We start from the raw sequence: 15,014 nt of genomic DNA on the forward strand, positions 1-15,014 counted from the left end.
TGTTCTTCCAACAAACAAGCCTCTTTCTCACACCAGTGACCTTGTTCAGTCCGAGCTCGCCCCCGAAAGCCAGGTGTCTGTGGGATAGTCTATGCTTCGCCAATAAACCATGGATGAATTGGAGGCATCGGTGAGTTGGAGGCTACCGCTATCCCTCATGATGACCACGGTGGAGTTGGAGGATATGCTCACGTTGCTCGACCATAGCTGCCGGTTCTTGGCCTGATCATGGAGGACCAGGTTGCTGTCCTTGGCGATTTCCAAGGACGCGGTGGTCGGGTGAGACACCAGCACATTGGTAATTGCCGTCCACACGGGGGTCAGCAGTGGTACAAGGTGAACTTGCTGTGGGGAGTAGAAGCCCAAGGTGAACTTGCTGCCCTGGGACACAATCTTCTGTGACCCGGACAACGGTGTGGCGGAGTTGATGGTGTCGACGCCTGCACAGAGTAGGATCTGGCCGAACAGGAGGAGGAAGATGAGAGGAGCCATGGATGGGAGCTTGGAAGAATACTCGGCCACACGGAGCTGGAAGGATTGTGGGAGTTTGAACTTTCTGAGTAACTCGTGGTGGTGCTTGGACATAGAGATTTTTAGGCTGGCAGGCAACAAGACTCCACCTCAAATAGCTACCTAGGCTGCTTGAAAGGTATACACACCCAACAACATTATGGTTCTGAATAATTGATCATTTAACAGATGCAAACTAGTCACGACTGTGTTGAAGATTAAGACAGGATTAACTGTTGGGTTTTTCCCTTCATAAATAGTCCTGCCTATTCAACTTATTCCAGCTCAACTTAAGCAATTATTTGGACTGAGAAACTTGACCCAGAGCGCCGTTCTCGGTCAACAACCACGCTCAATTTCCAGGAAGCTTACCACCAATTGGCAGAATGCAGCAAAGTCTGCCTCTTTCGTTATCATCAATTTCTACTGTTGTCACTCCTTTTTATTTGCGGACACAAAAAAGGCAACTTTTGCTCTGATGATGACTTTAGCTGGAAACCAAAAAAACCTACGAAAGCTCTACGGTAGAATGAAGAAAAAACAAATGAAAAACAAGGACTTGTTCTTCTTCTCTGTACTGGCTTGCTGTAATCCATTTTCTTAGAGCATCTCCAACGGCCGCGCCAAACGACGCGCGCGCGGTAAACCCAGCTCTTAGCACGCGCAGGGTGTTTTGCCGCGCTCCAGCAGCCGCGGGAAACTCGCGCGCGCGGAAACCGATTGCGCGCGCGCGAAAAGGCGCCAGCTCGCGCGCCATTTTTAGCGCGCCGCTTCCGGCGCGCCTATAAAGTGCGGCGCGTGCCACGCGCCTTCTCCACGCTTCCTCTTCTCCTCTTCCTCTCCCTCTCTGCCACGCGCCGCTCCAGCGCCCCGCCATCGACGCGCCGCTCCAGCGCCCCGCCACCGACGCGCCGCCATGCCGCCGCGCCGCCGAGGAGCGTCCGGCTACCGCGGCGTCCGCCTGCGCCCCAAAGGCAGCTACTCCGCGGAGATACGCTTCGGCGATCTCCGGCTCGGCCTCGGCTCGTACGGGACGGCGCGCGAGGCCGCCCACGCGTACGACGCGGCGGCGTGGCGCTTAGGCCGGCCGCGCGGCCAGATGAACTTCAAGATGTTCTACACGCTCCAGCAAGCGCTCAACGTCGCACCGCCGCCTCGTCTGAACACGGCGGAAGACCGTGCGGAGCACGCCGAGCGGCAACCCGGAGGACGAGCGGGTCATGGCGGAGTGGCACCAGCGCCACCCGGAAGACGTCGCCTACGAGCAGGCCTACTGGGCAAGGCCCCGCGAGGAGGACACGCGAAGGCGCCGCGAGACGCGGTTGGAAAGGCGTCAGCGGTAGGCGTTGGCGAATGCGCAGTCCGACATCGTTGCAGCAGGTGGGCAGTCGTTCTTCACGCCGGACGATGATCGGTGGCTGCACATCTGGCTAGACACCTCGGACGACACCGCCGAGGATGATAATGGTGATGATGATAGCGACTTGAAGTAGTTTCTATCTAGTTGCGCGGTAGTTTTATCTATGCTTTCGAACTATCTATCTAGTTGCATCGATGTAAAATACCTTGTATCGTTTTTTATTTATGCAATCTATCTAGTTTTTATTATCTATGCTTTCAAAATAAAAAAAATGTTGTGTGCGCGCTGCATTTTTTGCGCGGTGCTGGAGCGGCGTGCGCGCGCTGCATTTCAGCACGACTGCTGGAGCGGGCGCAGCGCGCCGCGCCAAACCAGGCGATGGGCGCGCGCCCCCTTCGGCGCCTGTTGGAGATGCTCTTACTTTGGTAAGACCTCTTGTTTCTATTATTCCGGGTACAGAAAAGTGTCCTATTTTCCATTTTCTTTGTTAAGAACATACTTCTTCTTTCGGTTTTGTTTTTGTTAGGAAAAAATATATAGAGGAGAGGCAGTATGAATTATAGTCCCTCCGTTATTTGAACTACCAAAATGTCGTATATTTAGGAACGGAGGAAAGACTATTAGGATGGATTCCTAATGTTGTCAAACCCAAAAAAAAAGGAAAAATGTTGTGTTGTCTGCAGATAGTTTGCTTGAATGAATCTTAATCAGGCGAAAAAAGACCCACACCAATCTACAGGCAGCTAACAAATAGGAGTAGATCATGCAAGCTGAGACCACAGATAAGCAGAGACCCTACAACCTCACCTCTCGGTGCGCGCGGCCAGAGCATGAACGGCCGGTGAAGTTCCTCGCCTACGCGGCCAACCGCCTCGCCGAACCAGGCCGATGTGCCGGCTAGCTCCGCCTGGCCGTGGTGAACCTCGGAGCCCAAGAAATTTGGTCGGAGACGCCTCCAATCGACGGCACGGTCGCCGTCTTCCTCGCATCCAGATCTCCTCTTCCGCCGCATCTCGGCCTTTCCTCCTTTGTGCTCTCGGGTCCACTTGCAGCCTCATCCCCCATCGCCGAGGAGCCACGATACCAGGACAGAGCCTCTCATCGGCGTGGCCCTGCCCCGCCGCCCGCTGCCGTCGCCGTGGCCTCCGCTGCGGTGCTGCTCCTTTGTCCCCGACGGCAGGGGTCCCGGCCGGAGGCTGCGCGCGGCGGTGTGGATGCTGCTGCTGCTGCCGCCGTGCGGGGTTGGTTCGGGGGAACGGCGGCGGCGACCATCGGATCGGACTCGGCCACCAGCGACCAGACAGCACAACTTCGACTCTGACAAATAATTGTGAAAAAGAATTAGGCACAGTTGGAACCGCAGAAGACCGCCGAACTAACCACTTGCTTCTTGTCATTGTACACCATCATGCCCTGGCACTATAGCTTCGACTTTGTATCAACAAACCAGCTGAGGCAATCCCGCGGACAAGTTGGACAAGAGCCGACTAACACAGCAATTGTCACTCTCCGACATCGCTCCCCCATCATCGTTGCCGCAAAAGTCTTGACGCCAACATCGAGGTTGAGAGCAACATGATCACCCCCACGACATGAGGTCAAACGCGCTCGAAGCCAACAAAATCTCGGGGCCGCCGCCCCGATCTGCTTCCATCACGTTGCGCTCTACGCAGCACACCAACACCACCTTTGAGGGCCGCCGCCTTGACATGCCACCGCCCGCACTCGAGCTGCAACACCGCACGACCTGGTTGCCCGCAGCCCACGATGCGCAGGACAACCCCACACAGACCAGAAGTTCAAATGTCATGAAGAAACATCGCAAATTCAAATACATATGTTAACATCGCAAGTTCAAATGTTAACATTATGTAGAAGAACATCTACAGTCGGGCGCCTCAAACACCCCTCAAACGCCCCGGGCGGACGACCCGGTCACTGAACGGTCAAAACAAAAACGATTTAGACGGGCTCCTCAAACCTGCCTCAAATACTTCAGTTTGGTGAAAGCACCCAATAATTCTGCTTTGCTGCAACTGACATAAGAGCTGAATGATAAGTTCAAATATTGCAGCTCAGATAGGAGACCCAAGGATGCTGGTAGCTTTCCAACAGATTTACATTCTGACAAGTTCAAATATTACAGTTCCGTGAGGCTCCTCAAGAAATCTGATACATTGCAAACTCGAGAGCAAATTGAAAAATCAAGATGCAACATTTTTTTTAGCTCTCCAAAGGACTCTGGGAGTTCTTCAATTCTCAAACAACCAGATAAATCAAGATAAATCAGACTTCAGCTTCTCCAATTGACTGTGGCAGTGTCAAGATGTTAGAAGAATCGCCGAGACTGAGGTAATTTAATTGTGATAGACCAGTGATACTATTGGGAATCGTTGCATCTTGTATTCCTGGAGCATTAAGATACCTCAACCATTTCAATCAACCAATAGAATCTTGCAACTTATTTCATTGGACTCCCTATTGCTTCCCCGATGACTCCAATGAGGTCATGCTCATCTTTAATTCTCACCATCATACTATCCTTCCCAGACTTCCTGCAAGTATCCATGCACCATTCATGCAATCTTCGCATCATCGTTGTTAGAGGAGGATTATCAGGTTTGACAAGAGGCTTCCTGTACTTGTATCTAAAGATCTCTACTGCCTCTAACGTTTCAAACTCTACATCATCGTTTAGGTAATCACCAAGATTAATACAGGGCAATAGCCCCGAATGATTAGCGACGATATCGCTAGACACCTTGAGCGGGGGGCACGATTGCTTCGCCTGTTCGCTGAGATGGGGAATTGTTTTCCCACTTCTTCGTTGTGCTAATCTTGCATCACTGGAAGTACTTCCTGACCGCCGCACATCTTGATATGTCCTTTTAATACAGAGGACATAGTTGGAATCCGATGGAGGCATGGTGGTCGCTTCATGGCATCCAGAGTCGCTTTCACGGGATCTACAATTTCCTTCGGAGGTGGAGGTTTCCGTTCAAAATGGGCCTCCACTTCGGCTGCCATGATGCCATCGGTTTCCTTCTCAGTCCTCTCATATGGTAACTTTGGAACAGGCTTCAGCCTTGGACCAAATCTGTATTTCTTCCCGCCTCTTGTACTGCTAGCGAGCGGCGACGTCTCTCTTCTGCCGTTGCTGACACGGTGGAGTCTGCTGACACACCAGAGGAGGCGGAGTGCCCTCACGTGCCAGAGGAGGCGGAGGAGGAGACTGAGTGCCCTCACGCGCCGGAGGAGACGGAGTTCCCTGACTCGCCGGAGGAGGAGGCAGAGTGCCCTCACGCGCCGGAGGAGGAGGAGGAGGCATCCAGTTTGGAAGCTTGATGTGCTCCTTTCTCCATAGACAGTTATTCCTTAAAGCATTTTCCATATGAATGTTCCCTTCACTTGTAGGGAAGTCAAGCTCCAGCTCCTCAAATCCCTCCATTATTTCATCCAGCATCACAACAACATAGCCATGTGGAATCGGTCGGCAATGAAAAGTTTCCTCAGCTCAAGGAGGTATAACAGAGCCGACCGCCGCCTTCAAGGTCATGTTCTGGCATTTCGTCATTAGCTCACAATGTTCAGCCTCCGTGATACTATCCACGGGGTAGCGAGGAGCCGTGAAATTAGGCTGAACGAACTCCGTGGAAGCCACAATGCTTCTCCGCTGAGATGGTGGGGTAGCTTCTGGGGCAGCGTCGAAGCAAGGATCTTCGTGCTGCTGAGATGGTTGGCCGGTAGCTGGCTGGCTCTCAAGTTTCTCCAGCTTTGCTAATATTGCACTGAGCCTCTCCATTTTGGTTGCTTCCGCTTTCCTCTTTCTCTCTCGGCTTCTGTAACTACCGCTGTCGGGAAACCCATGCACCCACAGAACAGAGCCTGGTGTGCCTCATGTTCGTCCAGGGTGCTCAGGATTCCCGAGGGCCTCTGTTAGCTCGTCCTTCTCTCTGCCAGGAATGAACGTCCCTTCTTGTGCTACCATTGCTGCATGAAACTTCCGGATGGGTATTGTAAATTGCTTGTTCGTCCAAACAGACTCCCCTGTTTCTAGGTCCAAAGTTCCCCCAACCCCAAAGAACCAAGTCCTTGAACGATCTGGCCAGTGCAATGTCGCTGGTTGGACCCCTTTAGCAAAAGCAGGTCTTGCTCAGCTTTGTCCCACAACGGTCGGGCTTTGTAGTAGCCACCTGACCCCCGTGTGATGGTGATACTTCTTTGCAGCATTTTGTTTGTTTGTCAGTGACCTTTTCTTACCCTTCTCCGATTGCTTGTAGGACACAAATGCGGGCCAGTGATCTCTTATCTTCTCATAATTTTGTGCATCTACAGTTTACTCTTACAGACTGAATATCGTGTGTGTGTGTGTGTGTGTGTGTGTGTGTGTGTGTGTACATGATCATCAAATTACAGACTGGATGATATGGTGCTGCTCTAATTCACCTCAATTTCATCTATACAACAAATTAGCATCAATTTAACACTGATTTTAGGGCGCTGGCTACCTTTCAGTAGCAGCAGAGGCGGCGAGGAGGAGCTGGGTCTCTTGGACGAAGAAGACGAAGAAGAAGAAATCGGTGAGGAGGCATAAGTGGGCGGCAGTGATCGCCTCTGTAGCAGGTGGGCGGCGGTGCTGGGCCCGACGGTGGATGCACTGGTCACCTCGGTGGACGAGGCGGTGGAGCAGTGGCGGCCGTGGTCTTGCCCAACTCCCGCAGCGGAGTGGCTGGCCTTGGTGGGCCGAGGTTGTGGCCGAGGATGCGAACAGGACGACGAGGAGGAGCCGTCCGTGAGCCGTGCGGCCGCCACCTGTCGAGGTGTCGCCACGGAGGAGCAGGTGGGCTATGGCGAAGCTCGCCTACGCAACGCAGGTAAGCAGTGGCGGCGCAAAATGGAAGCCGCGGGGCAGGTGGACGGCCGCGCAAGTGGGAATTTGTCGCCGACTGATCCCTGCGGCGGCTGGGGCACGCGGTGCCAGCCGGCGATGGGGGGAGACGGAGGCTAGGGCGCGCGGTGCCCGCAGGCGTCAGGGGAGGAAGAAGGGCTGATTAGCACGAGATTTAAAATCTTATGTTTTTTTTGCAAAATTACAATTGAACTAAGCTGGTTACATGTTTTCCCGGATGGAGGGAGTACTATTTAATTATGTCGCATTGAGCTGAAATGATAGTTTTTTTGCCGAGGACACAGAAATGCATATTTTCACAATCACACCGTTGGATCATCTTGTAGCGGTGCTCCACTATTGATTTCAAAAAATATTATAACATTTACACCGTAAGAAGCTTAGCAAGTGTTAACTAGTTCTATGGCAAGCTATGATAGACACAGTTTTACTATATATATACATACATATATATGGGTAGATGGGCAAGGTTGTAAAGAGGAGCGGACCCGGAAAGATTTCCTTAGAATAGATTGGAGATTACAATTTAAGGCAACAAATCAATTATATTAATACTTTCCCTATCAAACTTGGCACTTGTGAAGATTTTTCTATGCATTAAACACATCACATCCTTTATATCGCATTAACACAATAGATTTTGTACAAAAGATAAGGATGATCATATCTTATGGCATTTGATGCCATATTTTCCAACACATCTTATCATATATATAGTGCAATTAATGCTATATTTTCTGGTGGTCATATATCTTAGTGCAATTAATATATGCTATCTTTTGTACGCATACAATAATCCTTAGCTTATACATTATAATTATAAGCAACATTAAATGTGAGGTTCACTCAGATGCATATAAATATGGTGGTCTAAGAACTCCAAAACTAACAATTCCCTATATTCACAATGAAAGGAAAGCAAGCCATTAGTGCAACTCTTTTCATGTCATTTCTAGTTATGGTGACCAGAGGAAAAGATGTTCAATACAAAAGGCAAGAGGAAGACAATACCCAGATTCTCAGTTATCACCGAGTTAATAAAACCATTGTGGTACGAATAATTAACCTTCTTATGTATATCTAGCATATGTTTTGGGGGCTAAAAAGTAGAGCAAACATCAAAACGGATGAAAGATGGAGATGTCTATGATTGCATTGCTGTGAATCAGCAACCGGCTTTCAGGCACCCATTATTGAAAGACCACAAAGTCCATGTAAATTAATTTCATAACAATATGATGTACCTCCATGAATTGTCTAGTATATTGTTAGTTCATGATTAATTGCATAAATGTTGATTCAGCGTGTTCTACACCCTTCTTGTTTCATTAATCTTTTTGGATATGTTTTTTATGCTAGAAAGTTTGGGCTATTGAAACCGTACTGAACTAAGAACCTTTTTACACAATATAATCTTTATAAATGATGAATGAAATTAGAACATGTTTTTTTGTGTACTGTCTTGTACTCCCTCCGTTCCAAAATATATGACTCAACTTTGTACTACCTTTAGTATAATGGTGGGTCATCTATTTTGGAACAGAGGGAGTACATTTGTAATATTTTGTTTATAAGGTGGTTCATTCTATTTTCAAACAGATGCAACCAAATTCTTTCCCTGTTTGGATGGATATCCAAACATTGCCTTCAGATGAACCATCTACCATTGAGTGCCCAACGGGAACAATCCCAATACTGCATACTAATGGAAGTGACACCATAGCAGCACATAGTTACGATGGGCAATTGGAGGTTAGTTTTTGTATAAGTTACAAATGAATTTGTTTTCACAATTTGATGGGATTTTTCTGTAGGGTTGATTATGGAAATTAGCGTATAATTGGTGCATTTCCTATGCAAGTCAAATTTACAATGTTGAATTAAAGAAGCAGCCTAGACACTACAATAATCTAATTAAATTGCAAGAAGGTATTTTAAGAAAAAAATCACCTTCCGATGGTAATGGTTAATTTTTCATCGAGGGTCGTAATAATGAATGGTCTAGGTTCATAAAGTATGATGGAAAAATGATTTATAAAAAAGAATGCAATTTTATAGTGAATGAAGGGCCTCATACTCTACAATACTTGAGTAGTTGATAATGATTTTTGTACCCTCAAATCTTTATTTGTACTAAAAAAGTTATGTATGAACAGTATGTCAGTTGTACATGAAGCAATTCCAATTTCATTACCAAGTTTTAGCAACACTCTCTTTGACAGTTTCATACTATATATATACTAGTCACAAATTCTTAGTTGTCAGCACTAATGTTTTTCATTAATTGTTACTCTTTCCATGCCGAAATGTGAATGAACACACATCTTAAGATATAAGTTATACTGACAACATGGCAAAACAATGTAAGTAATATGAACCTAAAGTGATACATTTGAAATGCTTTTGAATATGAATCATATAATTTTATGTGCCACATAACCCATAACTTAATAGCCTAATTAATTGTCAAATTAAAAAATATATTGGGGTTGGCGCCATACATTTTGGAGAACATGAATTACATGTATATCCTATCAGGCTTATCTACACATACTATTCAATTTTCTCACTTAAAGGTGTTACTTTTAATTCTTGCAGTCAGCGGGACTCATATACCAGGGTGATGTATATGGGGTGCGTGGTGTATTAAATGTTTGGGAGCCAAAGGTGAATAAATATAGTAAGGATTCTAGTGCAATGTGTGTAGAAATGAAAAGTGGAGGAGAACAACACACTGACATGATTGGTGCTGGTGTTCGGGTCTTTCCAACATTGAGTGGCGATACTTTTGTTAGATTTCATATTTCTTGGGTAATGCTTAATTTATTCAGATACATGCTATTATGTGTTATATATTTTTATGATAATAAATTAATAATATAACTTCATATTTTCCTTTTACCTTGGAACAAACCTCACAGTATGATGTCCTATACAAAAAGTCATGCATTGACTTCAGTTGTCCTGGTTTTGTGCAAGTTAGCCATAGAGTTGGTCTTGGAGCAAGAATACGATCACCCTCTGTTTATCGTGGAAAGCAGACAGTAATACACATTCAAATTTTCAAGGTATTATCGTATTCTTAAAGTATAAGATTTCTCAAGTGTCATGTACAAATTATATGTACATAAATTAGTATTATTTGATTGTATTTCGTGTGCATAACCACTATATATACCTTACTGAACGTGACCACAACTTGATATGTTTTTTTACGATCTTACACCCACATACTATCTTTTTGCACATATATGACACTATTCTAATAATATAGATTCAAAAGGCAAGTTCATTTAATCATGACAATATTCTGAACATGAAGGAAATACACATATATCATTCTGATTCATATTCCTTGCTATGCAAAAAGGATTAGGTGAAGACATGCATGCCTACTATATCTCATCAAAAGGATTATAAAATAATTGGCCGCTAAAAAATACTAGAAAGAATAAGATCACGATTGCAAATAATCATAGTTATTTAATAGCGTATGTAACTCACGCAATATTGATTTAAGGACGGCATCTAACCTACAATAAATATTGATTTATTTTAGGACCCTGTGTCTAAGAACTGGTGGTTGACTTATGAGCATGTAGCAATTGGATATTGGCCAAGTGCATTATTCGAATTCCATAGGAACAAAGGTGACGCAGCATTCTGGGGTGGGATTGTTGAGGGGCCGACTGCCTCGTCAAACTCTCCGCAAATGGGTAGTGGACATTTTGCTTCGGAGGGATATGGAGGAGCAGCTTTCGTAAAAAATATCCAGCTTGCGAATAATGAGAAGGGCTATTTTGACACTCCAAATAATTCTCAAGTGCGGCCTGAATCAAGCGATAAATCCAAATATACTGTGGAAAGATTTGAATATAGTAAATATGTAGGTATGCGTATCTTTTATGGTGGATTAGGGTCTGATAAGGCCTACTGACATGAACTCAACAAATATATTAAAACAATCATTATGATCAAATAAGTGATGGTGAATTATGTATTATCGATTTCCGTTCATGATAGAAGCTGGGGCCTAGCAGTAGTGTTGGGGCCTGCGCTACTGCTAGCACGATGAACCTAACATTTAGCAATAGTGTGGGCCTCGCCTCATGTTACCACTACATCTATTAGGCATGAGGTAGGACCCACACTACTACTAAATAGCATCAGTGTTGGCTAGTGCCTCGCACCACTACTATGCATGCGTATTTCATTTCAGCATATTTATACTGCATTTATACACCCTTATACAATTGTTAGACCGTAGCAATGATATAACAACTCATCATCATCGTAGCGATATAACAACTCATCATTATCATCACCATCATCATCGTAGAGATATAACAATGTCTCACCATAAGGATCATCATAAGTTCACCAGTACTAGCTAATTGTTAGCATTTAGATAAATAATTTCTTAACACATGACAAGTACTAGGACCTACTCTCTCTCTCTCTGGTAAAATATCATAAAATAGAAAAACATGTCCAGTCCAATACGGAGCATAGAGATCCACCGGTCTCCAACTTGTGGCCTTCGCCCAGTCACTATTTTTTGCCATCCTTTGATTTTGAGGCCTCCGTCTGTTTGAGTAGTGAAGCACATGTATATTTGCAGACCCTCCCACCATGGCCGTACGCACACAATTGTCATCTCACCTTCGACATACATCAGTGGATGCACAACACAATTCAGGAGCTTCTGTTGAAGAACATAATAGTAACATATTTAGCAATGTAGTTTACTTAAGAAAAATGTATGAAAAAGATGGACTAGTGACATAATAGTAAAAAATCTTACCATGATATTTGCATGTATGTTACCACCACTCAACTCATGGACTAATGGTACATATCAACTATAATTTTTGCCAGCTCCAAAGATGATCTTAAAAGTCATAACTTCATTAACAAAGGTGACAAGAGAAATCTTATCCTCCCAAGTTAGATCTAAGCCATGATTGTAGTAGGTATTGTGTACAATCTTCTGTGTGTCTCTTGGAGAAAGGAAATAAGCTGTCAACTATAAATAAACAATTTTAGTAAGGGTTTAATAAAAACTATTTTAAGTAAGCAATATATATTATTAACAAATTAGCATAACAACCTCATATGGAGGTACAATAGGAATCATGTCCAGATCCACCCAAGTGTCTTTATCATGTTCAGAATGACCTTGAGGAATGCCAATATCAAAGGTTATTTTCATATCCTCCTGAAATCCGTAGGCCTTGCATGATCCTTTCCAATTTGAACAACCAAAATGTGTGTGACCAACTTCATTTATGATCTTAACCTCAAAAACGAATCCATGTTTTATTTTAAGGTGAGCTTTCTTCGTGTCCACCTTCTCCCTCTCTCGAAAGAGAGCTTCTCTAAGACAAAAGGTCTTGCATAGCAAGGGATGCACTTGTCGAATTGTAAGAAAAGGAAAGTATACGTGAAGTAAAAAAAATCTTAAGTCATGATTAATTAAGAAGAAATACTTGCCGCTGAAGTTACATACCGTAAAAATAATCGAAGCCCTCCTTAAGCACGAGGGAGAAGCATCTACTATTTTCCAAGTGGTCCCTGTCGCACATACCATGTCGTTAGTACAGTCATTACACTCGAGGATCCCATCGACATCCATTTGCCATGTTAATAATTGAAATATTAAATGACGATGGCAAATACCAGGAATTCAACACTCCGATCACTATTCAATATGAGTTGACTTTTGGTCTATCGAGTCTCCCTTGAAAAACACTCATCTCTAATGGTGTATATTGTGGGCACACCCTCTCTGATATATCAACCATAGATGATAGTCGCTCCTCCATTCCTTCCCAAGTGCATTACCAAAATGTCTAGTAGATGGGAAAGAAGGAGAAGCGACCCCCACGACAACAGTCGGGATTCTTCCTCTCTGGTATTTCGACTGTATATGGTGGATACTCCCTCACTAATATTTCGACTGTTGGTGATGGTCGCATCCCCCTTCCCTCGTGCATTACCAAGGTCTATCACGAGGAGAAGAGGAGGAAGCGACCCCCGCGACAACAGTCGGAATTCTTTCTCTCTGATATTTAGATTGTATACGGTGGTGTATATGGTGGACACTCCCTCACTTTGATTTCGACCATCGGTGATAGTCGCTCCCCCCTTCTCTCGTGCATTACCAAGATATATCATGAGAAGAAGAGGAGCAAATGGCCCCCACAACAACAGTTGGGATCATTCCTTCAAGAATAAACTGAAAGTCACACAAGTAGCCCCAACAGACTAAAAGTCAATCCTAAGCATCGGTCAGTTAACATAACATATATTGAGTAATGACATAAACAAAATGACCTATGTTTTGCCGGAATGTCCTCTAATTCCTACTCAGGCAAATCCTGGGCACTCGATATATATTACTTTCTAGCAGAATTCATGCCGAAATTCACGCAAATTTTGGATTGACCTTTGCTAAAAAATAGGCATCTTGAGCACCTGAAATTTGCCGAAATGTATATGAATCAACATTTCGGAAAAACATAGGCCACTCAGGGGTGTTCCCTGCAAAATCATGTATCATGTGCATTTGACTTTCTTTGAACATCAACATAACATATCATAGATCCCTCAAATAAAACATCACCTAAATACAGAACAAAAATCACTTCATCTTGATCCAATACTTGCAGTTCTAGTTCTGTTGAACTATTACACCTACACAGAAATGTATTATTACACAAAATGCTCACTAGATGGCTGTCAAGGATGCGGGTGTCATCGGTGATATTCTGGGCGATGTGGAGCGGCACGTCGGTGATCTACCTGCTTCACCCTAGTTTCTCTGGTTCAAAACAACAAAGACCAATCAATTCCGTTTATGGTCTGTCCAAATCTGGCTTACTACTATTAACTATAGTAAATTCAGTTAACACATTCAAACATGACATTCAGTTAACATGTTCATAATAATGGAAAAGGACTTAGTATTTTTTGTCCTACTTCTCACATCAAGCTATACTAGATTCTAATGATCATTTGACTCCAAGAAATCCAACATCGAAACTTATTGATTCACAGACAAGTGAGTCTAGTCCAATTTATATTCTAAAATTATCAAATCAATTATAATTTCTAACTTTTTGTTGTCCTATGTATCAGAAGAAACAATCATGTTCCTCTGACCTACTTTATTTCTCATTTTCTTCTGATACAAAGTATACTAGGCACTTGATTAAAGGAGCCTTGACTTTGACATGAGAGATGCAGAATCATTCTATAAACCATAGAGAAATAGCACATCATTATCCATCATCCATCATCCATCATCAACCAATGCAGTGGAGTACATTACTACACTTGAGTATTTAAACCAATTCTTGCTCATCTGAAATCAAATTCAAAATGCAATTTGTATGCATTTTCTCTTGCAAGCATTATCACGATATCTGATCTACAGTATGTGCTCATCCAATGAAGAAACCATGGAATTTTTTTTGAGCAGACAGAGGATGCAATAGGAAGGAGGGAGGGGGCGAAGGAGTGGCAGCTACCTACTGCCTGTGGTGTTGCTGGGTGGAGCGTCTGCTCCAAGGATGCACCAGCGGAGGGGAGGTGAAGGGCTCGACCTACAAGGTGCACCACGACAGCTTGGATACCTAGTTGTCATGCAGGGCAAAGTGCCATCGAGGTCGAAGCACTGCAGGGCTGGGCGGGCCAACGTGCGTGGGGAGGGCCGGCGGTGGGGGAGAGATAGTGGAGAGGGAGAGTGAGGGCCGACGCCGCGACAGAGAGAGGATAAGGGTGGTTTCGCAGCAGGGCGCGGAAAGGGCCCGCGCTACTTTTGTGCCCATTAGTTGTAGATCGGGCTAAATAACACAAGATGCTGCTAGGCGGGGCCGGGTAGCTGGGCCCATGTATCCACAGTAGCAACGCAGGTATAGGAGGTTGCGCTACAGCTAACAGGCGTAGCACTAGCGCGGGCTTGTGACCCGGCTCTAATACTATGGCCAGCCTTGGGGCATGGTGGGGACCACTTAGTAGTACCGTGGGGGTGGCAAACCCACACTACTAGTAATATTCACCTGCAGCGCTAAGCTTTGCCACACGCTACAGTAGCACGACCCACATACCCCGAGCCACTGTTAAGTGTCTATCAATAGGGTTTTTTCCTAGTAGTGAAGCAAGAATACGTAATCACACTAAGAGCCTGATGATTTCAGTGTTTCTTTTGCTGAGATTCATTCATTCTTGGTC

General features: G+C 44.9%; 1 protein-coding gene across 1 annotated transcript; it reads left to right on the plus strand.

Moving 5' to 3' along the window:
- Nucleotides 1-7,686: 7,686 nt before the first annotated feature.
- On the plus strand, nucleotides 7,687-10,716 carry LOC123138554 (uncharacterized). The gene is made up of 6 exons (XM_044558533.1): nucleotides 7,687-7,827; nucleotides 7,892-7,993; nucleotides 8,379-8,531; nucleotides 9,378-9,590; nucleotides 9,701-9,847; nucleotides 10,339-10,716. Exons 1-6 carry the CDS (start codon nucleotides 7,687-7,689, stop codon nucleotides 10,714-10,716), a joined length of 1,134 nt encoding a protein of 377 aa, XP_044414468.1.
- The last annotated feature ends 4,298 nt before the right edge of the window (nucleotides 10,717-15,014 follow it).

Source organism: Triticum aestivum, chromosome 6B (genome assembly GCF_018294505.1).
Source record: "Triticum aestivum cultivar Chinese Spring chromosome 6B, IWGSC CS RefSeq v2.1, whole genome shotgun sequence".
Lineage (NCBI taxonomy): Eukaryota > Viridiplantae > Streptophyta > Magnoliopsida > Poales > Poaceae > Triticum > Triticum aestivum.

Excerpts from the sequence above, each read along its gene's own strand:
- LOC123138554 (XM_044558533.1), top strand. The coding sequence starts at position 7,687 with ATGAAAGGAAAGCAAGCCATTAGTGCAACTCTTTTCATGTCATTTCTA. Across the intron at positions 7,994-8,378 it reads TGAAAGACCACAAAGTCCAT|ATGCAACCAAATTCTTTCCC; the intron begins GTAAATTAATTT and ends ATTTTCAAACAG. Across the intron at positions 9,591-9,700 it reads TTAGATTTCATATTTCTTGG|TATGATGTCCTATACAAAAA; the intron begins GTAATGCTTAAT and ends CAAACCTCACAG.